Source organism: Oncorhynchus tshawytscha, linkage group LG13 (assembly GCF_018296145.1).
Source record: "Oncorhynchus tshawytscha isolate Ot180627B linkage group LG13, Otsh_v2.0, whole genome shotgun sequence".
NCBI lineage: Eukaryota > Metazoa > Chordata > Actinopteri > Salmoniformes > Salmonidae > Oncorhynchus > Oncorhynchus tshawytscha.
Window position 1 is genome coordinate 24,021,739 of NC_056441.1, and position 20,639 is coordinate 24,042,377.

The 20,639-nt window shown below is 42.4% G+C and overlaps 1 protein-coding gene across 7 annotated transcripts in view; it reads left to right on the top strand.

Moving 5' to 3' along the window:
* The first annotated feature begins 179 nt into the window (after nucleotides 1-179).
* LOC112264522 (ATP-binding cassette sub-family F member 1-like) overlaps nucleotides 180-20,639 on the top strand; it is a 33,402-nt gene continuing 12,942 nt past the window's right edge. The window contains exons 1-9 of one of the 7 annotated variants that reach the window (XM_042295445.1): nucleotides 180-446; nucleotides 1,241-1,287; nucleotides 1,403-1,480; nucleotides 1,658-1,687; nucleotides 6,719-6,839; nucleotides 6,971-7,002; nucleotides 7,165-7,242; nucleotides 17,250-17,306; nucleotides 17,598-17,690. In XM_042295445.1, the coding sequence (XP_042151379.1) occupies nucleotides 374-446; nucleotides 1,241-1,287; nucleotides 1,403-1,480; nucleotides 1,658-1,687; nucleotides 6,719-6,839; nucleotides 6,971-7,002; nucleotides 7,165-7,242; nucleotides 17,250-17,306; nucleotides 17,598-17,690 (609 nt within the window). In that variant the 5' untranslated portion in view covers nucleotides 180-373. The remainder of the gene's footprint in view (nucleotides 447-1,240; nucleotides 1,288-1,402; nucleotides 1,481-1,657; nucleotides 1,688-6,718; nucleotides 6,840-6,970; nucleotides 7,003-7,164; nucleotides 7,243-17,249; nucleotides 17,307-17,597; nucleotides 17,691-20,639) is intronic. The other 6 variants (XM_042295447.1, XM_042295446.1, XM_024441181.2 and 3 more) reach the window with 6 other exon arrangements.

Sequence of the window (20,639 nt, forward strand, 5' to 3'; positions counted from 1 at the left end):
ACATTTTTTATGAAACTTTCAAGCCATATAGTGAGAAAATATATAATTCTGTAAGACCTATCCTATGCGTGCAAAAAAATATTATTTCACTATTAAAAACGTTTTTTTTGTGCTCGCAAGCGATTACAATTCTTAGACAAGCCTACCAGTGGCGCTGTGAAATATTGCTTTACTCATTATTCACACGTCAACGGGCGACTGAAACTCAGTGGTGCTGCCGCTACTTCAACGAATGGAAAAATCTCAAACCGCATGTGTTGTGATAAAACACTTGCTCTTCTCTGACAGCCACTCTTACCACCGGGTTCAAGTTATTTTTTTAAGATAAAGTCGTTGGTTTTCTGTTAATATCCGTATAAATAAATAGCAGAAAATGCCCAAGAAAGCGAAAGAAGACGCAGAATGGGAAGGAGAAGAGGGAGCAGTAGCACCATCAGCGGTGGCAGGTATCTAATTGCTGCCAGCAACTAAGCTAATGGTTACAACTGAGTCTTTTCCAGCCGTTGCAATAGACTGTTAGCTAAGATAAAACGTTGTTAGCTAGCTAATGTGCCTCAGTCAGTGATCTTTGATTAACAAGTAACTGTCCTGGCTGTCATGCGATATGCTGTATTTTGACAACATAGTGTGACATTGGTGATGGTTAACTAGCTAGCTAGAAGCTACGTTAGTTAACAGCTTGCTATTTTATTTTACTAGGCAAGTCAGTTAAGAACAAAGTCTTATTTACAATGACGGCCTACCAAAAGGCAAAATACCTCCTGCGGGATGGGATTGAAAGTATAAACAAAGAACAAGAAAGACAACACTACATAAAGAGAGACCCTACGACGACAACGCAGCATGGCAGCAAAACAGCATGGTAGCAACACAACATGCCATGTAATTGTGTCAGACAAATTATTCCTTGTTCTCTGACAGCTCGACATTTAAAATAGTGACGAGTCGTTTGAGGAAGAGTAATAAACTCGGGGTCGTAGCTAGTTATTAATGAATTATTAATTCATCATTCAAGTCATGAAGGATAACGTAGCTAGGTCATAGCTAGTATGCATTGTTTGAAGAACTGCTGTGTTGCCAAAAGTCATTCTGAAAATGTGCCACCCCTACGCTCCCCTTGTACAAGGCATTGCCTCCCTTCTGGCTCATTTGGCCACTCTCTTTTGTCATTCAGTGGATCCGTATGTTGATGACCAACTTGCTCATCTTTGTACCTAAATTTGATCTCCCCTCTCTTAAGAAAAATCAGTAAAGAAAGGAAAGAAGGATAAAAAGGGGAAGAAGAGTGTGAGTAGTTATACCTCTTGTGGATATTTTTGAGTTAATTGAATGTGGTGAGAAAGAAAATGTAATCTTCAATGTGAACATTTTAATAAAATGTGTCAACATTGTTCTCACACAGTTCTTTGATGAACTGGCCACAGATAACAAAACTGAGAAGGAGGATGAAATTGTGCTGAAAGAGATGCAAGGAAAGCAGGTAATTCTATTCCTTAACTACTACAGAGATATCATATAGGCTATTTTCAGGTGGATTAATACTTTTTGCAATGCTGTATCAATAACACAATGTCCTGGGATATATTGACATGAATAAATCTACCTTTTGCATAATTATTATTTTTTTCCCTTCCCACCCAATTTGCTCTCTTGAAAGACAGTAGATGAGCTTGAAGCGTTTGGGGAGGTTGGTTATATGTAGCCACTACTAGCCAGAGTGGTATCTAGCTTGCAGTGTCGAATCTACAATGCAAAGAGAACCATAATACATACAGTGCATTCGGGAAGTATTCAGACTCCTTGACCTTTTTCTACATTTTGTTACGTTACAGCCTTATTCTAAAATTGATTAAAGTGTTCCCCCCTATTCTATTTATTTTTCATTTATTTAACCTTTATTTAACTAGGCAAGTCAGTTGAGAACAAATTCTTATTTACAATGACGGCCTACCAAAAGGCCTCCTGTGGGGACGGGGGCCTGGGATTAAAAAGAAATAAAAATATAAATATAGGACAAAACACACATCAAAACAAGAGAGACCTAAGACAACAACATAAGACAGCAACACATGACATCACAGCATGGGAGCAACACAACATGACAACAACATGGTAGCAGCATAAAACATGGTACAAACATTATTGGGTAAAGTCAACAGCACAAAGGTCAAGAAGGTAGAGACAAAAATACATCATACAAAGCAGCCACAACAGTCAGTAAGGGTGTCCATGATTGAGTGTTTGAATGAAGAGATTAGGATAAAACTGTCCAGTTTGGTTGCTAGCTGCAGTGAACTGAAAAGAGGAGTGACCCAGGGATGTGTGTGCCCATCAATCTACACACAATACCCCATAATGACAAAGTAAAAACAGGTTTAGACATTTTTGCAAATTGATTCAAAATAAACTTAAATATCCCATTTACATAAGTATTTAGACCGTTTACTCAGTACTTTGTTGATGCACCTTTGGAAATGATTACAGCCTCGAGTCTTCTTGGGTATGACGCTACAAGCTTGGCACGCTTCTGTTTGGAGAGTTTTTCCCAATCTTCTCTGCATGTCCTCTCAAGCTCTGTCAGGTTGGAAGGGGAGCGTCGCTGCACAGCTGTTTTCAGGTCTCTCCATAGATGTTCGATCGGATTCAAGTCCGGTCCCTGGCTGGGCCACTCAAGGACATTGAGACTTGTCCCAAAACCACTCCTGCATTGTCTTGGCTGTGCTTAGGGTCGTTGTGCTGTTGAAAGGTGAACCTTCACCCCAGTTTGAGGTCCTGAGCAATTTGGATCAGGTTCTTCTTTTGTAAATTCTTTATTAAAAAAAACAAAAAAAAACATGTTTTTCCCGTGGTATTGATTTGGTAGTTAGTCTTGTCCCATTGCTGCAACTCCCACACGGACTCAGAAGAGGCGAATGTCGAGAGCCGTGCGTCCTCCGAAACACAACCCATCCAAGCCGCACTGCTTCTTAACACGATGCCGCTTAACGCGGAAGCCAGCCGCACAAATGTGTCGGAGGAAACACAGTACACCTGGCGATCATGTAAGCATGCACTGCGCCCGGCCCGCCACAGGAGTCGCCACTCCGCGATGGGACAAGGTCATCCCTGCCGGCCAAACCCTCCCCAAACCCGGACGACACTGGGCCAATTGTGCGTCACCCCATGGGTCTCCCGGTCGTGGCCGGCTGCGACAGCTTCGACTCAAACCCAGAATCTCTAGTGGCACAGCTAGCACTGTGATGCAGTGTCTTAGAACACTGCCATTTGGGAGGCCCTGGAGCAGGTTTTCATCAAGGATCTCTCTTTACTTTGTGCTGTCATGTGGCTGTTGTGCCTTTTACTGAATGGCTGGCCACTCTACCATAAAGCCCTGATTGGTGGAGTGTTGCAGAGAGATGTCTGTCCTTCTGGAATTTTCGCCCATCTCCACAGAGGAACTCTGGCACTCTGTCAAGAGTGACAATCGGGTTCTTGGTCCCCTCCCTGACCAAGGCCGTTCTCCCCCGATTGCTCAGTTTGGCCGGGCGGCCAGCTCTAGGAAGAGTCTTGGTGGTTCCAAACTTCTTCCATTTAAGAATGATGGAAGCCACTGTGTTCTTGGGGACCTTCAATGCTGTAGACATTTTTTTGGTACCCTTCCCCAGATCTGTGCCTCGATACAATCCTGTCTCGGAGCTCTATGGACAGTTCCTTCGACCCCATGCCTTGGTTTTCGTTCTGACATACACTGTCAACTGTGGAACCTTTTATGTAGACCGATGTGTGCCTTTCCAAATCATGTCCAATCAATTTAATTTACCATAGGTGGATGCCAAACAAGTTGTAGAAACTTGAGCTCAATTTCAAGTCTCGTAGCAAAGGGTCTGAACACTTATGTAAATAAAGTAAATGTGCAAACATTTCTAAATACCTGTTTTTGCTTGGTCATTATGGGGTATGTGTGTAGATTGATGAGGGGCAACTTTTATTTAATCCATTTCAGAATAAGGTTGTAACATCACAATATGTGGAAAAAGTAAAGGGGTCTGAATACTTTCTGTGTGTGTGTGTGTGTGTGTATATATACAGTGGCAAGAAAATGTATGTGAACCCTTTGGAAATACCTGCATAAATTGGTAATAAAATGAGATATTCATCTAGGTCACAACAATGGACAAACACAGTATGCTTAAACTAATAACACACACATTTTGCAGCAATAACCTCAACCAAACGTTTTCTGTAGTTGCAGATCAGACCTGCACAACAGTCAGGAGGGATTTTGGACCATTCCTCTTTACAAAACTGTTTCAGTATTCTTTATTATTTCATTATTATTTATTATTATTATTATTATTATTTATTATTTTATTATTTCAATATTCTTGGGGTGTATGGTGTGAACCTCTCTCTTGAGGTCATGCCGCAGCATCTCAATCAGGTTGAGGTCAGGACTGACTGGGCCACTCCAGAATGTGTATTTTCTTCTGTTGAAGCCATTCTGTTGCTGATTTACTTCTGTGTTTTGGGTCGTTGTCCTGTTGCATCACCCAACTTCTGTTGAGCTTCAATCGGCGCACAGATAGCATTAGCTTCTCCTGCTAAATGTCTTGATAAACTTGGTAATGAATTTTTCCGTCGATGATAGCAAGCTGTCCAGGCCCTAAGGCAGCAAAGCAGCCCCAAACCATGATGCTCCATCCACAATACTTTACAGTTGGGATTAGGTTTTGATGCTGGTGTACTATGCCTTTTTTTTCTCCACAGATATTGTTGTGTGTTCCTTCCAAACAGCTCAACTTTAGTTTAATCTGTCCACAGAATATTGTACAGAATTATTGTATTGAGTATTCTGCGCTGTGCTCTTGCAGTCATCTTTGCAGGATGGCCATTCCTAGGGAGAGTAGCAACAGTGCTGAACTTTTTCCATTTATACAATTGGTCTTACCGTGGACTGATGAACATCAAGGCTTTTAGAGAAACTTTTGTAACCCTTTCCAGTTTTATGCAAGTCAACAACTATTAAACTTAGGTCTTCTGAGATCTCGTTTGTTCGAGGCATTGTTCACATCAGGCAATGATTCTTGTGAATAGCAAACTCAAATTTGGTGTTTTTTAAAATTTCTTCTGTAGGGCAAGGCAGCCCTAACCAACATCTCCAATCTTGTCTCAAAGATTTTAGTCCAGGTTAGCTGTCTCCTGACTAGAGGTTGGCCGATTTTAATTAGGGCCGATTTAAAAAAAACTTTTCATCAAAATCGGATATCATTAATTTTGGGCGTCGATTTGCCGATTTTTAAAAATGTTTAGTACAATTTTATATCTATTTATACCTTTTATTTAACTAGGCAAGTCAGTTAAGAACACATTCTTATTTTCAATGACGGCCTATGAATGGTGGGTTAACTGCCTCATTCGGGGGCAGAACGACAGATTTTCACCTTGTCAGCTCGGGGGATCCAATCTTGCAACCTTACATTAACTAGTCCAACGCAATAACGACCTGCCTCTCTCTCATGGCACCCCACAAGGAGACTGCCTGTTACGCGGATGCAGTAAGCCAAGGTAAGTTGCTAGCTAGCATTAAACGTATCTTTATAAAAAACAATCAATCATAAGCACTAGTTAACTACACATGGTTGATGATATTACTAGATATTATCTAGCGTGTCCTGCGTTGCATATAATCTGACTGAGCATACAAGTATCTAAGTATTTGACTGAGCGGTGGTAGGCAGAAGCAGGCGCGTAAACAGTCATTCAAACAGCACTTTTGTGCATTTTGCCAGCAGCTCTTCGTTGTGCGTCAAGCATTGCGCTGTTTATGACTTCAAGCCTACCATACAAATGGTATGGAGGGAAATAGTCCTATAATTCCTATAATAACAACAACCTAAAACTTCTTAGCTGGGAATATTGAAGACTCATGTTAAAAGGAACCACCAGCTTTCATATGTTCTCATGTTCTGAGCAAGGAACTGAAACGTTAGCTTTCTTACATAGCACATATTGCACTTTAACTTTCTTCTCCAACACTTTGTTTTTGCATTATTTAAACCAAATTGAACATGTTTCATTATTTACTTGAGGCTAAATGGATTTTATTGATGTATTATATTAAGTTAAAATAAGTGTTCATTCACTATTGTTGTAATTGTCATTTTCAAATAAATAAACAAAAAAACGGCCGATTAATTGGTATCGGCTTTTTTGGTCCTCCAATAATCGGTATCGGCGTTGAAAAATCATACTCTGTCGACCTCTACTCCTGACTCCAATTAGCTTTTGGAGTCATTAGCCTAGGGGTTCACATAATTTTCCCAACCTACACTGAATGTTTAAATTATGTTTTCAATATAGACAAGAAATCAAATTATTTGTGTTATTAATGTAAGCACACTGTTTGTAAGTTGTGACTTAAGATGAAGATCAGATCAAATGTGATGACCAATTTATGCAGAAATCCAGGTAATTACAAAGGGTTCACATACTTTTTCGTGTGTGTGTTTATGTATATGTGAGATATATATATATTTCTATATATATAATTGTGATATGTGTGTGTATATATAATTGTGATGTGTGTGTGTGTGTGTGTGTGTGTGTGTGTGTGTGTGTGTGTGTGTGTGTGTATGTATGTATATATATATATCATGTGGTCCCTCCCTGCTAATACCTAGCCCTAGTAGTGTCATATGAACCATAATGCCTCTCTAATCTATTTTGCTATCGGTCTCAGAAGAAAAAGAAAGACCGGCGGAAAGGTAGAAGTGGTGAGGGAGATGATGATGATGACGAGGATATGATGGAGAAACTAAAGAAGCTGTCAGTGCAAGCCAGCGAGGATGAGGAAGAGGAAGGTAAGTTGACTGCTTAGTCTGTCAAACAAATGTCTAAATTTCAAGCTGGAAATGTTCAGTGTTGATAGCCTAGCTAGCCTTTCATCAACTTTGCTCACTCTCTCTCTTGCTCTCTCTCTTTCTCATCCCAGTTGTGGCCCCTGGAAAAGGCAAGGGAAATAAGGTGAGCATGTTGTGCATGCATCGGTCTTGATCACTATATCGCCAGTCTTTACAGTCTTGATCACTATATCGACAGTCTTTACAGTCTTGATCATTCCGTTCTATTACATTTTGGGGGTAGAATACACTATAATCCACTTTTAAATTGTATTTGTTGTCTCAGGGTGGGAACATCTTTGCCGCTCTCAGTCAGGGAGACAGTGATGATGACGGTGGTGATGATGAGAGACTGATGAATAAGGTGCGTGGGGTCTGTTATGTTTGTGTCATGTTCTAAATCTGAATGTGGATTCTATTGATACTAACATAGTGTTTTAGAGGTCCAGGGAGCTCTAAGAAAGTGTTTGTTGCGTTTGACTAATTCATTCATTCCATCCCACCCCTCCTCGTACTGTTCCTTCCTGTTCCTTTTCTGCTGTCTTTTGGAGTTCATCACACACTCACAATAATAGCTACGCAAATCAAATCAAAGTTTATTTGTCACGTGCGCTGAATACAACATGACAGTGAAATGCTTACTTAGTGCAAAAAAGGTATTATGTTGAACAATAGGTAAGTAAAGAAATAAAACAACATTAAAAAGACAGTTGAAAATAACAGTAGCAAGGCTATATACCGACACCGGTTAGTCAGGCTGATTGAGGGTAGTATGTAGATATGGTTAAAGTGACTGCATATATGATGAACAGAGAGTAGCAGTAGCGTAAAAGAGGGGGTGGTGGGTGGCGGGACACAATGCAGATAGCCCGGTTAGCCAATGTGCAGTAGCACTGGTTGGTCGGGCCAATTGAGATAGTATGTACAGTCGTGGTCAAAAGTTTTGATTGATACAAATATTAATTTTCAGAAAGTCTGCTGCCTCAGTTTGTAAGATGGCAATTTGCATATACTCCAGAATGTTATGAAGAGTGATCGGATGAATTGCAATTAATTGCAAAGTCCCTCTTCGCCATGCATATGAACTGAATCCCCCCAAAAACATTTCCACTGCATTTCAGCCCTGCCACAAAAGGACCAGCTGACATGTCAGTGATTCTCTCGTTAACACAGGTGTGAGTATTGACGAGGACAAGGCTGGAGATCACTCTGTCATGCTGATTGAGTTCGAATAACAGACTGGAAGCTTCAAAAGGATCATGGTTACCTGCTAGGAAACACGTGCCGTCATCATTGCTTTGCACAAAAAGGTCTTCACAGGCAAGGATATTGCTGCAAGTAAGATTGCACCTAAATCAGCCATTTATTGGATCATCAAGAACTTCAAGGAGAGCAGTTCAAATGTTGTGAAAGAAGGCTTCAGGGTGCCAAAGAAAGTCCAGCAAGCGTCAGGACCGTCTCCTAAAGTTGATTCAGCTGTGGGATCGGGGCAAAACCAGTACAGAGCTTGCTCAGGAATGGCAGCAGGCAGGTGTGAGTGCATCTGCACCCACAGTGAGGCGAAGCCTTTTGGAGGATGGCCTGGTGTCACGAAGGGCAGCAAAGAAGCCACTTCTCTCCAGGAAAAACATCAGGGACAGACTGATATTCTGCAAAAGGTACAGGGATTGGACTGCTGAGGACTGGGGTAAAGTCATTTTTTCTCTGATGAATCCCCTTTCCGATTGTTTGGGGCATCTGAAAAAAAGCTTTAAGACTCTTTCAGGCACTGTTTGATTGGGCCAGCCACTCTAGATAATGAGGCCAGGACTGTCTGCATCGTTCAACCAGCAGTCCCCCTCTCAGGTCGAGAACAAAGCTTGTCCAGAGAAGACAAGGTGAGCGCTACCATCAGTCCTGTGTCATGCCAACAGTAAAGCATCCTGAGACCATTCATGTGTGGGGTTATTTCTCAGCCAAGGGAGTGGGCTCACTCACAATCATGCCTAAGAACACAGCCATGAATAAAGAATGGTACCAACACATCCTCCGAGAGCAACTTCTCCCAACCATCCAGGAACAGTTTAGGGATGAACAATGCCTTTTCCAGCATGATGGAGCACCTTGCCACAAGGCACAAGTGATAACCAAGTGGCTTGGGGAGCAAAACATTGATATTTTGGGTCCATGGCGAGGAAACTCTCCAGACCTTAATCCCATTGAGAACTTGTGGTCAATCCTCAAGAGGCAGGTGGACAAACAAAAACCCACAAATTCTGACAAACTCCAAGCATTGATTATGCAAGAATGGGCTGCCATCAGTCAGGATGTGGCCCAGAAGTTAATTGACAGCATGCCAGGGCAGATTGCAGAGGTCTTGAAAAAGAAGGGTCAACACTGCAAATATTGACTCTTTGCATCAACTTCATGTAATTGTTAATAAAAGCCTTTGACACGTATGAAATGCTTGTAATTATACTTCAGTATTCCATAGTCACATCTGACAAAAATATCTAAAGACACTGAAGCAGCAAACTTTGTGGAAATTAATATTTGTGTCATTCTCAACTTTTGGCCACAACAGTTAAAGTAACTATGCATATATGATAAACAGAGAGTAGCAGCACCGTAAAAGAAAGGTTGGGGGGGGGGGCACAATGCAAATACTCCGGGTTGCCATTTGGAGTCTAATGGCTTGGGGGTAAAAACTATTGAGAATCCTTTTTGTTCTAGACTTGACACGCCTACTACCGCATGGCAAGCGTTACCAGAGAGAACAGTCTATGGCTGGGGTCTTTCACAATTTTTAGGGCCTTCCTCTGACCGCCTGGTGTAGAGGTCCTAGATGGCAGGCAGCTTAGCCCCAGTGATGTACTGGGCCGTACGCAACTACCCTCTGTTGTGCCTTGCGGTCGGAGGCCGAGCAATTGCCGTACCAGGCAGTGATGCAACCGGTCAGGATGCTCTCGATGTTGCAGCTGTAGAACCTTTTGAGGATCTCAGGACCCATGCCAAATCTTTCTAGTTTCTGAGGGGGAATAGGCTTTCACATCCATATTTTTCGTTATTCCTACATAGGGCTTTTGCGGTCATGAAATTTTGTCAGCTGGTGATTGTCATGCAAATAACTGCCAGTCTCACGGTAATTTACTGTTAATTAACATAAACATGTTTAGCATCTCCTAGCTTCCACACACAGCTTACAAGCTACTGATGCAGACCGTTGTAGATGTTCCATTTTAAAAAGTGTAATAAATCTATTTAATATAGCCTACACCATCAAAATAAATCAATTTCTTTATTTTAGACAGGTCTAAAGAAACATGATATGAAGAAAATGTAGCCTATTTCAGAGGAACAGAATGGCATACTCAGCATACTGAGTTGTCCTCATGTTAGTCCCTGATCTAGCCATGCCATATTGCTGTCGGCTACACTTGTTCATTTATCAGGCAAGATTTGCTTAGAATTCTGTGGCATTATTTTATAGTATGAAGAATACAATTGTACGTAGGAGAAAATATCCTTTCTATTTTTTTCAGCTAACGATTTTCGAGGGAGTGCGCACATGCAACTTTTCTGTGTTTTTCTTAAAAGAAGCAGGTCCTCCTATATGCTTAATTTAGAGTTATTTATGCAACTTTTGTTGCGATGCAAACATTGGGCTACATGTTTTGATTTTTAATACAGGCTGCATGATGCGACTCTAATAATGATTTGAAAAAGTTACATGAAAGGCATGAGCTCTGCATTGTTTCTTGCGCAGGCTGCACACACTTCATCAGTCTCCCATTCAGAATTTGACAAGCATTTGATAATATACTCACCCATCAGACTATTCTTAATTGAATCTGGTCTTTTCATGTAGCCTATGGGTGGAATAATTTTTGATTTAGAATGCCCCACAAAAAAAACAATGTTTAATTTTTTAATATGTAAGCATAGGCAGCGCATCCATAAGGCTAGGGTAAGTTATTCCCAAAGTAAATTGAATTAAATTGCCAAAATTATATAGCCTTATTAGCCTACTCATGTATCTACAGAAAGAAATAGAAATAGGCTACTAAAGCATGATTTGGCCACAGTGGATCATTAGTTTCTTTAAAAGAAAAAGTGGATTGTTTTAAATCGCATTGCCTACAGTTTGAAGGAAAGGCAACGCACACAATTTGGGCAGATTGTTGAGTTGTGACTGTCTGTGAAATGTAGAGGGGCCAGGCATATCGCAATATTTCAAAATACTCTCGCAGGAAAATATAGTTTGGGAAGCAAATTGTTATTGCTGTAAAGAGAAGACAAGGAAAATACGAATGTCTTTTTTTTAGTTATCAAAATTCTCAACTTAATTGAGCGAACAACAGTATAGCTTATCTTACTGGCACCAGCGGAGAGCATTGGCAACATCCCTGGTGATTGCGCATATTCACCATTTATCATTGTTGGGTCAGTGTTAATTTTTTTTTTTGGGGTTTCCTTCTCTAGTTTAGGTGGACGTCATATTGTATTTGTGTCTCCCCTTCTCATAGGCCTATTATATTGACAACATTGTTTTTATTGATCTGTTTGTCAGTGTCAGCAGAGTAGGCTACCCTGTCATTTGCATAAAAAAAGATTCTGCTAATGTCTCCAGTCATATAAAGTGTAGTAGAATTGCATGAAATGTGTTCATAAAAGGCTCCATTTTTCCCATGCAAAGAAAGAAGAAACGTATGTGATATAGCCCAGCCTACTCTATGCACTCAGCCATGCATTGAACCATCTTTTTTTGCTAGCAGTGACTGAGTTATATTATTAGCCTAAATTATGCCTATCCTATCTACTCATCACATTATGAGTAGTAGGCTATCTTACATAAGTTGGCAAATGTGTTGATTCATGGAATGCTATATTATAAAGGTGATTTTTTTTAAATATTTTTTTTATGTTGGAATTTGTCTTCCCCGAACTTAACTCACGTGCCGCCTATTTCCAGGTTGTAAAGTTGATTTAATATGCTTAAGTTTAAGAAATATAGCAGCAGGAGAAAGCTGGGATCTTCTTTTCACATGCGATTTTGCAATGGCAGTGCTTACAAGAACACATGTTTCACTCGGTTCTGTAGGCTATGTGCTCTCTAACCATGTTCAAGGCTACGTTTTAGAGTTATTTGGCCACTTTAGTTGTGATACAAACCTTATCAAAACATATAGGGCTATGGGCTAGGCTACATGATGTGTGAGACTATGATTTAGAAAAAGTCACACAAAAAAAGGTGTGCCGTTTCTTGCTTTACTGACCATGTCATCCATCAGACTATTCTTTATTTAATCTTGTCTTCAGATATACTAAATAATGTGTGAAATTAGTTTTGATATAGAATGGACCATTATCAGGCACCTGTCGGGGCAGGGGGAAAAATAAATAAATATATATATATTAGGCCTAACCTATAGGAAGCTGATCCTTTTTAATAGAGGTCATCAACTGTTTTCTCACGCAATTGCATAGCCCATGGAAATGTTTCGCAACATGAGCTAATGGGCCCTCATGAAGTGCTAGATTTGATTTTTCATTTGATTTTTTTCACCTTTATTTAACCAGGTAAGTTCTCAGATGAAGCAAAGCAGTGCGACACAAACAACAACACAGTTACACATGGAATAAACAAGCATGCAGTCAATAACACAATAGAAAAAAATAAAGTCATATACAGTGTGTGCAGATGGCGTGAGGTAAGGCAATAAATAGGCCATAGTAGCAAAGTAATTACCATTTTTAGCAAATTAACACGAGTGGTAAATGTGCAGATGATGGGCAAGTTGAAATACTGGTGTGCAAAAGAGCGGAAAGGTAAATAAAAACTATGGGGATGAGGTAGGTAGATTGGATGGGCTATTTACAGATGGGCTATGTACAGCTGTAGCGATCGGTTAGATCGGTCAGAAAATAAGTATTTGGTCACCTACAAACAAGCAAGATTTCTGGCTCTCACAGACCTGTAACTTCTTTAAGATGCTCCTCTGTCCTCCACTCATTACCTGTATTAATGGCACCTGTTTGAACTTGTATCAGTATAAAAGACACCTGTCCACAACCTCAAACAGTCACACTCACAACCTCAAACAGTCACACTCCAAACTCCACTATGGCCAAGACCAAAGAGCTGTCAAAGGACACCAGAAACAAAATTGTAGACCTGCACCAGGCTGGGAAGACTGAATCTGCAATAGGTAAGCAGCTTGGATTGAAGAAATCAACTGTGGGAGCAATTATTAGGAAATGGAAGACATACAAGACCACTGATAATCTCCCTCGATCTGGGGCTCCACGCAAGATCTCACCCTGTGGGGTCAAAATGATCACAAGAACGGTGAGCAAAAATCCCAGAACCACACGGGGGGGCCTAGTGAATGACCTGCAGAGAGCTAGGACCAAAGTAACAAAGCCTACTATCAGTAATACAATACGCCACCAGAGACTCAAATCCTGTAGTGCCAGACGTGTCCCCCTGCTTAAGCCAGTACATGTCCAGGCCCGTCTGAAGTTTGCTAGAGAGCATTTGGATGATCCAGAAGAAGATTGGGAGAATGTCATATGGTCAGATGAAACCAAAATAGAACTTTTTGGTAAAAACTCAACTCATTGTGTTTGAAGGACAAAGAATGCTGAGTTGCATCCAAAGAACACCATACCTACTGTGAAGCATGGGGGTGGAAACATCATGCTTTGGGGCTGTTTTTCTGCAAAGGGACCAGGACGACTGATCCGTGTAAAGGAAAGAATGAATGGGGCCATGTATCGTGAGATTTTGAGTGAAAACCTCCTTCCATCAGCAAGGGTATTGAAGATGAAACGTGGCTGGGTCTTTCAGCATGACAATGATCCCAAACACACCACCCGGGCAACGAAGGAGTGGCTTCGTAAGAAGCATATCAAGGTCCTGGAGTGGCCTAGCCAGTCTCCAGATCTCAACCCCATAGAAAATCTTTGGAGGGAGTTGAAAGCGTGTTGCCCAGCCACAGCCCCAAAACATCACTGCTCTAGAGGAGATCTGCATGGAGGAATGGGCCAAAATACCAGCAACAGTGTGTGAAAAACTTGAAGACTTACAGAAAATGTTTGACCTCTGTCATTGCCAACAAAGGGTATATAAAAGTATTGAGATAAACTTCTGTTATTGACCAAATACTTTATTTTCCACCATAATTTGCAAATAAATTCATAAAGAATCCTACAATGTGATTTTCTGGATTTTTTTTCTCATTTTGTCTGTCATAGTTGAAGTGTACCTATGATGAAAATTACAGGCCTCTCATCTTTTTAAGTGGGAGAACTTGCACAATTGGTGGCTGATTTAAATACTTTTTTGCCCCACTGTAGCTGATGTTTAAAGTTAGTGAGGGAAATCTCCAGCTTCAGAGATTTTTGCAATTCGTTCCAGTCACTGGCAGCAGAGAACTGGAAGGAAAGGCGGCCAAAGGAGGTGTTGGCTTTGGGGATGACCAGTGAGATATACCTGCTGGAGCACGTGCTGGGTGTTATTGTGATCAGTGAGCTGAGATAAGGCGGAGCTTTACCTAGCATAGACTTATAGATGACCTGGAGCCAGTGGGGCTGGAGACGGATAGGTAGCGAGGGCCAGCCGACGAGAGCATACAGGTCGCAGTGGGTAATGGGGCTTTGGTGACAAAACGGATGGCACTGTGATAGACTGCATCCAGTTTGCTGAGTAGTGTTGGAGACATTTAGTAAATGACATCGCCGAAGTCAAGGATCAGTAGGATAGTCAGTTTTACGAGGGTATGTTTGGAGGCATGAGAAAAGGAGTGTTTGTTGCGAAATAGGAAGATGATTTTATTTTGGATTGGAGATGTTTAATATGTGTCTGGAAGGAGAGTTTACAGTCTAGCCAGACACCTATGTGTAGTTGTCCACATATTCTATCTGTCCAGAGTAGTGATGCTAGTCGGGCGGGCGGGTGCGGGCAGCAAAAGGTTGAAAAGCATGCATTTAGTTTTACTAGCATTTAAGAGCAGTTGGAGGCCACGGAAGGAGTGTTGTATGGCATTGAAGCTCATTTGGAGGATTGTTAAGTGTCCAAATAAGGGCCAGATGTAATACAGAATGGTGTCATCTGCGTAGAGGTGGATCAGGAATCACCCGCAGCAAGAGCGACATCATTGATGTATACAGGGAAGAGTCGGCCCGAGAATTGAACCCTGTGGTACCCCCATAGACTGGCAGAGGTCCGGACAACAGGCCCTCCGATTTGACACACTGAACTCTATCAGAGAAGTAGTTAGTGAACCAGGCGAAGCAGTCATTAGAGAAACCAAGGCTGTTGAGTCTGCCGATAAGAATATGGTGATTGACAGAGTCAAAAGCCTTGGCCAGGTCTATGAAGACTGCTGCGCAGTACTGTCTTTTATCGATGGCGGTTATGATATCATTTAGTACCTTGAGCGTGGCTGAGGTGCACCCATGATCAACTCGGAAATCGGATTGCACAGCGGAGAAGGTACGGTGGGATTTGAAATGATCTGTGATCTGTTTATTAACTTGGCTTTCGAAGATTTTAGAAAGGCAGGGCAGGATGGATATAGGTCTATAACAGTTTGGGTCTAGAGTGTCACCCCGTTTGAAGAGGGGGATGACCGGGGCAGCTTTCCAATCTTTAGGGATCTCGGACGATACAAAAGAGAGGTTGAACAGACTGGTAATAGCGGTTGCAACAATGGCAGTGGATAATTATAGAAAGAGAAGGTCTAGGTTGTCTAGCCCAGCTGATTTGTAGGGATCCAGGTTTTGCAGCTCTTTAAGAACATCTGCTATCTGGATTTGGGTGAAGGAGAAGCTGGGGAGGCTTGGGCAAGTAGCTGCAGGGGGTGCAGAGCTGTTGGCCGGGGTTGGGGTAGCCAGGAGAAAGTGTGGCCAGCGGTAGAGAAATGCTTGTTGAAATTCTCGTTTATCGTGGATTTATCGGTGATGACAGTGTTACCTAGCATCAGTGCAGTGGGCAGTTGGGAGGAGGTGCTCTTATTCTCCATGGACTTTACAGTGTACCCAAAACCTTTTGGAGTTAGAGCTGCAGGATGCAAATTTCTGTTTGAAAAAGCTAGCCTTTGCATTCCTTTCTGACTGTGTGTATTGGTTCCTGACTTCCCTGAAAAGTTGCATATCGTGGGGACTGTTCGATGCTAGTGCAGTCCGCCACAGGATATTTTTGTGCTGGTCAAGGGCAGTCAGGTCTGGAGTGAACCAGGGGCTATATCTGTTCTTAGATCTACATTTTTTTTAAAAGGGCATGCTTATTTAAGATGTTGAGGAAATACCATTTAAAGAACGACCAGGCATCCTCGACTGACGGGATGAGGTCAATATCCTTCCAGGACACCCGGGCCAGGTCGATTAGAAAGGCCTGCTCGCAGAAGTATTTTAGGGAGCGTTTGACAGTGATGAGGGGTGGTCGTTTGACCTCAGACCCATAGCGGATGCAGGCAGTGATCGCTGAGATTCTGATTGAAAACAGCTGAGGTGTATTTGGAGGGCAAGTTGGTCAGGATAATATCTATGAGGGTGCCCATGTTTACGGATTTGGTGTTGTTCATTGATAATTTGTGTGAGATTGAGGGCATCTAGCTTAGATTGTACGACTGCCGGGGTGTTAAGCATATCCCAGTTTAGGTCACCTAACAGAACGAACTCTGATGATAGATGGGGGAGGGGGGGCAATCAATTCACATATGGGGTCCAGGGCACAACTGGGAGCTGAGGGGGGCCTATGACAGGCGGCAACAGTGAGAGATTTATTTCTGGAGAGATTCATTTTTAAAATTAGAAGCTCGAACTGTTTGGGCATAGACCTGGGAAGTTAGCCTGCAAAGTTCTGTCAATCTCTGCAGTAGATTGCAACTCCTCCCCCTTTGGCAGTTCTATCTTGATTGGAAATGTTGTAGTTTGGGATGGAAATCTCATTTGCGTTGATGTCAGTGTGATTAGAGGGGCAATACATCAGTGCAAGGCCATTAGCGACTGGCAGTTAGGAAGTTCAGTAGCCTACTAATGACCATTAGCAGCATCAGAGCGCAGTTTAGGAGAAGCCTAGTTACTGTGCCTAAACGGTCACGTGGAATTTGACTGCGGTCCTGACTGCCGGTGTGGCGGTAATACGGTCACCATAACAGCCCTATTCCTACATCATTTCCTTTCATTGCATTTCATCTACATGTGTTGGACAAATTAGCATTGGCCAGAAGTGTTGGGGCTTGCAAGGCGCTTGGAATCTAATGATTCTGAATCAAGCATGTCATTTTTCTTCATAACGACTTTGTGCTTTGGTGTAAGGGCATCTCTAATATTAAGGAACTGGTGTATCTGTGTGTTTGTCTTTGCGTCTTTAATACTTTAACACAGGAGGTTGAGAAGGTGCATAAGGGCAAGAAAAAAGATAAGCCAAAACCGAAAGCCAAGGTGGGTGATGGAATGGATTTATTCTCCTACTACACACTCCCCCAACATCCCCTCCCCCATCCAACAGGGTTGATAACGGAAAGCAGCACATTTTAAATTGTTCACTAACACATTCCCCTCTCAATCTATTCCCTTTTTATTTCACAACACTTTATTTAACGACTTTTCTCTTTCTCATAGACCTCATATCTGCAGATCTAACCCACTGAAATACTCAACACAATAAAACTGTCTGATCTCACTTGTTCCCAGACATGGAGCCTCACTCTCCTTTTCCCTACATAAAACCAGGCTCCCTCTGATGATGAGGAAGAAAAGAAAGACGGGGATGAAAAGACAGCTGTGAAAAAGAACATGAAGCCAGAGGCTAAACCAGCACCCAAGGTTAGACTTTTGATAGGCTTTGTGGAATTTTCACTATATTGCTTAGCCTATCTAGTCATTTCAGATCTGCTGGAGTATCTAGGGAGTTCAGAGTATATCCTAGCGCTTTATGTTGAACTAAATGAGAGACTCACTTTTTTATTATATAAATATATATATATATATATATATATATATATATATACACACTGCTCAAAAAAATAAAGGGAACACTTAAACAACACAATGTAACTCTAAGTCAATCACACTTCTGTGAAATCAAACTGTCCACTTAGGAAGCAACACTGATTGACAATACATTTCACATGCTGTTGTGCAAATGGAATAGACAACAGGTGGAAATGATAGGCATTTAGCAAGACACTCCCAATAAAGGAGTGGTTCTGCAGGTGGTGACCACAGACCACTTCTCAGTTCCTATGCTTCCTGGCTGATGTTTTGGTCACTTTTGAATGCTGGCGGTGCTTTCACTCTAGTGGTAGCATGAGACGGAGTCTACAACACACACAAGTGGCTCAGGTAGTGCAGCTCATCCAGGATGGCACATCAATGCGAGCTGTGGCAAGAAGGTTTGCTGTGTCTGTCAGCGTAGTGTCCAGAGCATTGAGCCGCTACCAGGAGACAGGCCAGTACATCAGGAGACGTGGAGGAGGCCGTAGGAGGGCAACAACCCAGCAGCAGGACCGCTACCTCCGCCTTTGTGCAAGGAGGGGCAGGAGGAGCACTGCCAGAGCCCTGCAAAATGACCTCCAGCAGGCCACAAATGTGCATGTGTCTGCTCAAACGGTCAGAAACAGACTCCATGAGGGCGGTATGAGGGCCCGACGTCCACAGGTGGGGGTTGTGCTTACAGCCCAACACCGTGCAGGACGTTTGGCATTTGCCAGAGAACACCAAGATTGGCAAATTTGCCACTGGCGCCCTGTGCTCTTCACAGATGAATGCAGGTTCACACTGAGCACATGTGACAGAGTCGGGAGATGCCGTGGAGAACGTTCTAATGCCTGCAACATCCTCCAGCATGACCGGTTTGGCGGTGGGTCAGTCATGGTGTGGGGTGGCATTTATTTTGGGGGTGCGCACTGCCCTCCATGTGCTTGCCAGAGGTAACCTGACTGCCATTAGGTACCGAGATGAGATCCTCAGACCCCTTGTGAGACCATATGCTGGTGCGGTTGGCCCTGGGTTCCTCCTAATGCAAGACAATGCTAGACCTCATGTGGCTGGAGTGTGTCAGCAGTTCCTGCAAGAGGAAGGCATTGATGCTATGGACTGGCCCGCCCGTTCCCCAGACCTGAATCCAATTGAGCACATCTGGGACATCATGTCTCGCTCCATCCACCACAGACTGTCCACAGACTGTCCAGACTGTCCAGGAGTTGGCGGATGCTTTAGTACAGGTCTGGGAGGAGATCCCTCAGGAGACCATCCGTCACCTCATCAGGAGCATGCCCAGGTGTTGTAGGGAGGTCATACAGGCACGTGGAGGCCACACACACTACTGAGCCTCATTTTGACTTGTTTAAGGACATTACATCAAAGTTGGATCAGCCTGTAGTGTGGTTTTCCACTTTCATTTTGAGTGTGACTCCAAATCCAGACCTCCATGGGTTGATCAATTTGATTTCCATTAATAATTTTTGTCTGATTTTGTTGTCAGCACATTCAACTATGTAAAGAAAAAAGTATTTAATAAGAATATTTCATTCATATCTAGGATGTGTTATTTTAGTGTTCCCTTTATTTTTTTAATCAGTGTGTGTATGTATGTATACACACACACAAAGTTGAAGCTGGAAGTTTACATACAAGTCTTTAACTTGTATTATTATTTTTTATACCCCCCTTTTCTCCACAAATTCTTGGTGTCCAATTGTTTGTAGTTACTGTCTTGTCTCATCGCTACAACTTCCGTACGGGATTGGGAGAGACGAAGGTCGAGAACCATGCGTCCTCCAAAACACAACCCAACCAAGCTGCACTGCTTCTTAACACAGTGCACATCCAACCCGGAAGCCAGCCGCACCAATGTGTTGGAGGAAACACCGTGCCCCTAGCGACCTGGTCAGCGTGCACTGCGCCCGGCCCGCCACAAGAGTACCTAGTGCGCGATGAGACAAGGATATTCCCACCAGCCAAACCCTCCCTAACCTGGACGACGCTAGGCCAATTGTGCATCGCCCCATGGACCTCCCGGTCACGGCCGGCTGCGACAGAGCCTGGGCTCGAACCCAGAGTCTTTGGTTAAAACTCATTTTTCAACCACTCCACAAATGACTTGTTAACAAACTATAGTTTTGGCAAGTCGGTCAGGACATCTACTTTGTGCATGACAAAGTAATTTTCAACAATTGTTTACAGATTGATTATTTAACTTATAAAGTTTACATACACTAAGTTGATTTTGCCTTTAAACAGCTTGGAAAATTCCAGAAAATGATGTCATGGCTTTAGAAGCTTCTGATAAGCTAACTGACATTTCAGTCAATTGGAGGTGTAGTTGTGGATGTATTTCAAGGCCTACCTTCAAACTCAGTGCCTCTTAGCTTGACATCATGGGAAAATCAAAAGACATTAGCCAAAACATTGTAGACCTTCACAAGTCTCGTTCATCCTTGGCAGCAATTTCCAAATGTGTACTATTGTTTGTACAGATGAACATGGTACCTTCACGCAAGTATAAACACCATGGGACTACGCAGCCATCATACCGCTTAGTAAGGAGACTCGTTCTGTGTCCTAGAGATGAACGTACTTTGCTGCGACAAGTGCAAATCAATCCCAGAACAACAGCAAAAGACCTTGTGAAGATGCTGGAGGAAACGGGTACAAAAGTATCTATATCCACAAGTAAAATGAGTCCTATATCGACATAACCTGAAAGGCCACTCAGCAAGGAAGAAAGCCACTGCTCCAAAACCGCCATAAAAAAGCCAGACTATGTTTTGC